The 8,603-nt window shown below is 40.5% G+C and overlaps 1 protein-coding gene across 1 annotated transcript; it reads left to right on the top strand.

The window, feature by feature from the left end:
• Positions 1-5,994: 5,994 nt before the first annotated feature.
• On the top strand, positions 5,995-7,397 carry LOC306774545 (lysozyme g-like; the record flags this gene model as incomplete). Its single annotated transcript, XM_079264631.1, has 5 exons — positions 5,995-6,130; positions 6,567-6,644; positions 6,747-6,943; positions 7,039-7,189; positions 7,264-7,397. Exons 1-5 carry the CDS (start codon positions 6,127-6,129, stop codon positions 7,395-7,397), a joined length of 564 nt encoding a protein of 187 aa, XP_079120757.1. The 5' UTR covers positions 5,995-6,126.
• Positions 7,398-8,603: the final 1,206 nt, after the last annotated feature.

Here is an 8,603-nt window from a genome sequence, read left to right as displayed (position 1 = left end):
AAATGGGCGGGTTGGATATAAAACGGGTGTGGATGAATGTAAATGGGCGTGGTTGGATGTAAATGGGCGTGGTTGGATGTAAAATGGGACGTCAAGTGCTACTTTCTGCACAGTAACGAGTAGCTGTCATCTGGTGGAAGTGCGTCCAGTGCAAGTGAGGGAGAGACTGTTTGTTAGTGTAATTATTATTTTGCTTGAGTTGAATGATTGTTAAGCTAATTAAGTCTGTGTCCGGTAAACTTTTGCACAGCAGCAAAGCTTATTACTGTTCTGTGTTTGTATACATCTTTTCAACATTTATATTGTGTCCCACATTCTTGCAATGGTAACATAACCAAGTTATATTTAGCTGAAATAAGAATGATGCAGCAGTTTGGTAAGCAGAATAGACATCAGGCATGCGCCTTGTAAGCAGTAGATGGCAGTGTTGCCTCATTAATAATCTGTTCATTTAGTCTCTTTCTGCCTCTACCTTAGTTGCAGTCATTTTATTGGTCTGTCAGTGATTATTTTAAGCTAAGATTCGTTTCAGGTTCACATATGTTAGCCTATATAGTTAAACTTGGTATGTTTATAACTTTAGTTCTGATTTTCTGTGGGTTCATCTCATTCATTCAGAACCACTGATTTACCAGGCAGCTGTCCCAGGATGTTAACTGTGCCTCAGATAAAGACATCTCCATGATTCTGATCATCGCCTGCTGCGGGTTATAGTCCGGGAAGCAGCTAATTTCCCACATTCTCATCTACTGTTCCTTATCAGTCCTTAGTGTATAAATTCTCCGTTTCCTGTGTCGGATCTGCCGTCATGTTCCTCCATCCAGCTCTCTTTTGGACTAAATGTAGGATTAAAACCATTATTCTTGCCTCTCTGTCCTGCATTTTGGTTCCCACATTAACTTTAATATTTGCTTCGTTTCCAGGCCGAAGGCATAAAAGGGTTAATGTCTGCCTCCTGATAAACTCGGAGACATTTCTTGTAAATCAGGTGATTTTTTCAGCTTTATCCTGCTGCTGTTACGTAAGAACACGTGAACGCCATGCCCTTCGCGGGAGCGCGCTCTAGTGGAACACGTGATTTCCCAACACATTAAGTTTTTAATGTAATAAATGTAATAAATTTGCATGAAACTCAGCTTAAACTGCTCTAACAATGAAATAATGTTTTATTAAAGTTACAGAAATAAAATTTTCCAATTAAAACAAATAAACAGGATTTTACTGCATTTGTTTAAACGAAGAGGCTCTAGATTCGTGTAAAAATGGTCTTGACAGTTCTTAATGTTTAACATTCAATCCATCTCCATATTAAATCAATGTCATCTTTGATTAATAAAATTTTCCTCATAAGTTTATTTAAAGTGCATTTAAAGCCGTTTATGACGGGTCTCGTCATAATGACCGCTCTTCAATTACCAGTTATTAACTCTACAATATTGCTTCCTCTGTGCTAAATAAAGCATTAATTATGCTCAAAACCTGCAGACATCGCTCTTAGCTACAGCAAATAAGCGCAATGTGTTTAAAAAAAAAACCTGCTCTCTGAAGCGGACTTTCACCCCCCACCCCCTCCTCCATGCAGAGGATCTGATTTTCAGGCTGTGAGGAACTTTCTTTCTAACAGAGGAGAAAGTAATATTGAAAGTGAAACTACTAAATGAAATAGGGTATAAATACTCCTCTGCATCGTGTTTGAAGCAGACAGCAGAGCTGCATCCAGAGATCTGCAGGAGAACATCACCAACAGAACCGGACCATGGGTGGGTCTCATCTTTTCCGCTGTTTATATGAGCTAAAAAACAATTTGGAAATTAAAATATTTTGGCATTTTTCAACATTTATTTTTCATTTTGAGAAACATCATAAGATGTAGCCTATCAGGCATACATCACATCAGGAGTAGACTCAAGTGAAGCTTTTAATTTTCATGTCATTTTTATGCAAATATTTGTGTCTAATAATGTGAACACTTTCAGGTGTTGCAGACATAATGGATGTTGAAACTAGAGGAGCTTCAGCACAAACAGCTGCACAGGATGGACTGAGATACTCAGGTGACGGTGCAGAAACACAACGGTACTTTAGAAAGAACTTCAGAAATAAAAGAGACTGATCTGCTGTCTGGTTCACTTCAACAGGTGTGGCTGCATCCGAAAAAATGGCACAAACTGATGCCGCCAGGATGATGAAATACAAGTCAAAAATTGACTCTGTGGGAAGCAGAAATGGAATTGCTCCGGCTCTCATTGCTGGCATCATTTCTAGAGAGTCCAGAGCTGGAAATGCTCTGCAGGACGGCTGGGGGGACCACGGGAACGGCTGGGGACTGATGCAGGTTCTGACAAATGCTGCAGCTTGCATTGTGTTTGTACAGCCTCCCATCGCAGTGCATAAAACACACTCTCCACCTCCTTTCTCTTTATTTTGTAGGTTGATGTGAATCCTCAAGGAGGCGGACACACTAAGGTGGGTGCGTGGGACAGCGAGGAACATTCCGGTCCTCAGCCGGAATAGGGTGGATTGCCCTCTCCGGGTCGGGAGTCAGGTCCTGCCTCAAGTGGAGGAGTTTAAATATCTCGGGGTCTTGTTCACGAGTGAGGGAAGGATGAAGCGCGAGATTGACAGACGGATCGGTGCGGCGTCTGCAGTAATGTGGACTCTGCGCCGGTCTGTCGTGGTGAAGAAGGAGCTGAGCCAGAAGGTGAAGCTCTCCATTTACCAGTCGATCTGCGTTCCTACCCTCACCTATGGTCATGAGCTGTGGGTCGTGACCGAAAGAAGATCTCGTATACAGGCGGCTGAAATGAGTTTCCTCCGCAGGGTGGCCGGGCTCACCCTTAGAGATAGGGTGAGGAGCTCGGTCATCCGGGAGGAGATCAGAGTAGAGCCGCTGCTCCTCCGCATCAAGAGGAACCAGTTGAGGTGGCTCGGGCATCTGGTCAGGATGCCTCCTGGACCTCCCTGGTGAGGTGTTCCAGGCACGTCCCTCTGGGAGGAGACCCCGGGGAAGACCCAGGACACGCTGGAGGGATTACATCTCTCGGCTGGCCTGGGAACGCCTCGGGATCCCCCCGCAGAGTTGGTAAATGTGGCTGGGGAGAGGGAAGTCTGGGCTTCCCTGCTTAGGCTGCTGCAACCGCGACCCGACCCAGGATAAGCGGCAGAAGATGGATGGATGGATTTTCAGACATATTTTCATGGTTTCTAAGAAGGACTTGCGCTGCAGAAGGTTGGAATGATCCAAGGGATTTGCTCAAAGGTTAAGGAGGGAATCAGGAACAGGAATTCGATGAGGCTTGATGCAGATAGTGATGATTGAGGATAGGTGTGTGCTGATCATGTGACTATTTGCAGTGGTGGTTGGAGAGGGAGGATAAGCTGAGTGACTGCAGGTGGAGCCAGGAAAGCAGAGTATGACCTATAAGGCAGCTGAATGATCAGAAACATCCAGACAGAAGAATGCATACAGCGAGTTACAGAACTTAAACATGAGGAGCAGAAAAACAAAACATTGAATTTTCTTGTTCCGGTTTAACCTTAACATGTCGACCAGCAGCAACATGTTAAAATAATATGTTCTGTTCCACAGCAAGCCAGCGTAAAGCTTCCTTCTTGGTCCTCATTGGGACACAAGCAGCTTCTGGATTAGCTGCTGTTGGAAAGACCTGGCTGGCTGCAGGAGGAAAACTGAACATAAATGCATGAAGGTCCCTTTTTCTAGTTATATTCTTTAGATGGTTAAAGGCAAGATTTAGGCTCTTTATCTAAGAGAAAACTTGATAATGTTTTATCATAGTTGCCAAGTTCAAACTAATTTTCCTAAAAAAACTTTAATAACATTATAAATCACCTGTAAAGACGGTTCTTCAATAAAATCATAGTTTTATCGACTAAATCCTCCTTTTTATGTTACGATGTAGGTCCAGCAGTGTATTCCTGGGTGTACGCAGGTATATGGAGTATCCTCACTTCTGAACATCCTGACACATGTACCTACATCGCTCTGCAGCTCAGCTAAGGTTTCCTATGCTGCATTGATACAGTTAGTTATTAACTTCAGCCTGAACATAGACATAAAGATATATGTATACATGTCTATGAGCTTGTCTCTCACTAGTCTGTGTTCCAGTACTGCTTTTGTCATTTCATAGAAACCGAAGAGCAGAAATTATGTGACAATGAGCAGATATACTGATTGATTTTTAACTAAACAGAGAGGTCTTGCATGTCACTTTTTCTGAAACAGTGTTTTCTGGGCTACTTTTTTATTTTTTTAAAAATGGGCTAAAAATTGAGAGTAAACTCACTTCCTGAGGGACCACTGTGTAGGTCTGATCATTTGAAATGATGTTTTAACCCCGAAAAAAATCCTTTGAAACTGAGTTTGTGCTTTTTGTTCTTCTTTCTCATTCAGAATATTATATTTCGTCCACTTCATTAAAAATCATAATGAAATAATATTTCAGGTGTCTAAATTAACATATCATGTCTGTGGAAAAAAGAGGAGGGCATCAGCAGGGAATGTTGACAAGAAAGGAAGCAGCATTTCACTCATTAATCCTGCAAAAAAAACATTTAAATCACCTCCTCACAAGTTTCTCCCCTTTTATCAGTGGAAAGCAAACAGGCTTGTACTGAAGCCATAAATCTGTAACAAAAGTACATATGTTGTTTATGTGTGAACAAGCGCCTCCTGGTGGTCTTCCTCAAAGGGTTTTCATGGGCACTCCCAGTTGGATGGAGACCTGAGAGAAGGTGGGGAAGTATCAGGGATCTGAGGTGCAAATGTTGTCAAAAAAGAAGGAAAAAAGTCCAGTTTGTTTCCCAAAACACCCTTTTTAATCTCAAAGGGAACAGTGAAGAATGAAGAGAAAGGCAGCGTCACTTTGCAACCATAAAACTCCACCTTCCTGACTCTTTTAACACCACAGTGACATTATGTATATTTGTGGGGCTGTGGATGTCCAGCAGCATCCTAATATACAGCTTTTCCTTCTGGGACGTTGCAGCTCAGTTTCACCAGCGTCACATGCTGGTAAATGGATGTAAACACTCAGCCGTGGAATAATCCCAGAGAATTAAAGTTCATTATGAAACCTGACATGATGACAATGTAGAAAAGACTCAAAGCCTTTATCCTTATAAACATAGTACATATGTAATAAGATATGACAAGAATAGTATAAGATAAAAGAGGTCTTTATCTAAATTACTGCCAAAATAAAAAGTTCAAAATAATGGCAAGAGAACAAACATGCAACAAACACCATAATGTAGCCGAGACACTGAATTCATGATCAGTGGATCTGGACTCTGAAAGTGGATCCATGGAAAATGAATGTAGGACCAGAACATCGGCTGGAAATGACTGTATGGGTGGAAATGAGCTGCTTTGCGGAGGTCTGCGCTTTTTTAGTTTTCATATGTTCTTAAAGAAAATATGACCAGTTACAAGACATTTTTCTCTACATTTTCATAGCTTATTTTAAAATCAACTAACAACCTTTCTTGCCACCTATTTAAATGATTCTGGCTCATGTAGCACTATCTTAGCCACCGCTAAGTAACATGACTACTGAGGTATTCTGTAAGAATTTCTTGTAGTTTATGTGAAAACCAACTGAAATTATGTATAGTCTCTACATACGCTCAGTAAAAACTGAACATGACATGATTTTTCCATATTATTTTAAAGCTAATCTAATGCTACTAAATTACCAGATTAGCATTGCTACGTAGCTTCAGGCTAACTCAGGTTAATATCCTTACATAACATCAATTGTACTTTACAAAGACAAAATCTCCTCTAGAAATGTGCAGCCAGATGGCAATATTTTTAAGTAAACTGCCTTAAAAAATGAATTCAGTCAGGTGTAATAACATAGGTGGGCCATGTCTGTACGGAAAGGTACTTCTGTCAATCATCAGAGGTGGCTCCTGGATCATCCAATCAGATTTCAGCACTGCCCGCCTTAGCTCCGCCCCTAGTGGGAAGTGAGAATGAAAGTGAAAACTGAAATAAAAAGGGCGTAAAACTCGATCTGCATTCAGTGTTTGCAGCAGACAGACGGGATCAGAGATTTTCCACTCCAACTTCAGCTTCAATCAGATAAAGAAACAGGAAACATGAGTGGGTATTATGTCGGCTATTTATACGGTTAAATTTATTGTAGTTGTTTTAACTGTAACTCACTAAAAGGGTAATGACTGTATTACTGGTCATTTTTGGGAAGTCTCCATATGTCTGAAGTCATAGGATTATATGTGGTAAAAACATAAAACATTATTTGATACATTTTTTGTAACTTGAGCAATATTTTCTTTTATATAAATATTGTTTTTTTATTTATTTATTTATTTATTTAGAGAAAAATCTGAATGGAGTTGCACTTTCCTAACTGGCACCGCAGCATTATAAGGAAGTTTATTCATAGCAAGTTAATCCAACTTTATTTTAACACACACTAGTTTGTTTAAAGGAAGTTTTTGATATTAAAAATATAAATTCCCACCATGTCTTCTTGTTTTATGCAAATATTTGTGCCTAAAAGCCTCAACACTTGCAGGTTATGGAGACATAATGAGAGTTGAAACTACAGGAGCTTCAGCACAAACAGCTCGACACGATGGACTAAGCTACTCGGGTAAAACACTGCAGGGACACCATTCCACTAGAATTTACTGGCAGTGTGCGCGTTAATGTTCACGCATTTCACACTGATCTGCTGTCTGGTTCACTTCAACAGGTGTGGCTGCATCCAAAAAAATGGCACAAACTGATGCCGCCAGGATGATGAAATACAAGTCAAAAATTGACTCTGTGGGAAGCAGAAATGGAATTGCTCCAGCTCTCATTGCTGGCATCATTTCTAGAGAGTCCAGAGCTGGAAATGCTCTGCAGGACGGCTGGGGGGACCACGGGAACGGCTGGGGACTGATGCAGGTTCTGACAAATGCTGCAGCTTGCATTGTGTTTGTACAGCCTCCCATCGCAGTGCATAAAACACACTCTCCACCTCCTTTCTCTTTATTTTGTAGGTTGATGTGAATCCTCAAGGAGGCGGACACACTAAGGTGGGTGCGTGGGACAGCGAGGAACATCTCAACCAAGCCACTGGGATTCTGGTGCATTTCATCAAACGGATTCAGGATAAATTCCCAAACTGGACTGCAGAGCAGCAGCTTAAAGGTTTGTTTCACTACATGAAGACATGCTTTTGTATTTCTTAGCTTCATTCTCTCTTATTGTGTCTTATTGTGCAGGAGGAATAGCAGCCTACAACATGGGGGATAAAAATGTCCGTACGATCGAAAAAATGGATGTGGGGTCAACGGGTGGAGATTACTCCAGTGATGTTGTTGCCAGGGCTCAGTGGTACGGTCGGAACGGTTATTAACCGCTGCATTTGTTTCATGGATCCAGATAAATAAACATAATGGCAAAAAAATTAAAAATGTCTCAGTTTAATTTTTCAAATATGATTTTTCTTGCAACAAGGTTTCCATTCTGCATTAAATCCAGTTCAGTTTTCCAGTCAAATGATCCGAATGAAGTGTGATGGAGTGATGTTTTATTACAGCAACAGGGATGCATAGCAGCAAATCTTGACATGTTTAAATGAATGTATCTAGAAAATGGATGGATAGACTTCCACGGTGTTTCATATACAAGAATAATGAATCTTTATGCCACATTCTCATACGTAAGGCAGCTGAATGTGCTGAACATGATCAGAAGAAAGATCCAGAGAGAATAATACACAGTCTTACAGATTTATAATTCAATTCAACTTTTCAATTCAACTTTATTTGTACAGCGCCACTTCACAACAATGTTGTCTCAGGACACTTTACATCCACATCATTTCAAGCAAATTCATACATATCCTATAATAGAAACCAACTGATCGCATCGAGTCATGACTTGAATCCAATCCCCCATCCTGAGTATTCATGTGGCAACAGTGGGAAGGAAAAAACTCCCCTTTAACAGGAAGAAAACCTCGGGCCTTATATTGGCCTTTTTGAGGAAAGCAGGTTTATGGATTAGTTACAGCAGTTTAAAAAGTCTCTTTACATCATGCTAAGCCATGCTTTGTCCTCTTATTTTGCAGAATATTCTATTCTGGCTTGATCTGTGGATTTTAACTGACTGAAGTTGGGAACTAAATTACACGAATCTTTGAAAATTCAGCTTTGTTTCCAAAAACAATCATTTTAAATTTATCTTTATTTAAAAGATAATAAATCCTAATCCTACTAAATCGCCCCAGTTTCTTAACTTACTGCACAGAATGTTCTTCAACAATAAATCCTTAAATTAATTCCAGTTTAAAAGCATAAATCCTTCCTCCCTGTTTCAAAGTCCTTCAGTCTTTTTGTTGTGAGTCATCGGTTAATCGAGCCACGCCTGACTTAATCTTCATTAATTGGAAACTGGATTTGCAAGTTGTTGCTCACAATAAAAACACACTAATGCAATGATGAGTTGATTAGTGTTTGCTTTTACCTGGGAGTGATGAGTTCTGCAGACAACGCCCGAACACGCCTGGCGTCATTTGACAGATGTTTTTGATGTTAACAACAAAACATCAGGGTTTCAC

Source organism: Telmatherina bonti (genome assembly GCF_933228915.1).
Source record: "Telmatherina bonti genome assembly, chromosome: 3".
NCBI classification, from domain to species: Eukaryota; Metazoa; Chordata; class Actinopteri; order Atheriniformes; family Telmatherinidae; genus Telmatherina; species Telmatherina bonti.
Note: the sequence above shows the minus strand (reverse complement) of the source record. Positions and strands in the feature narration are given on the sequence as shown.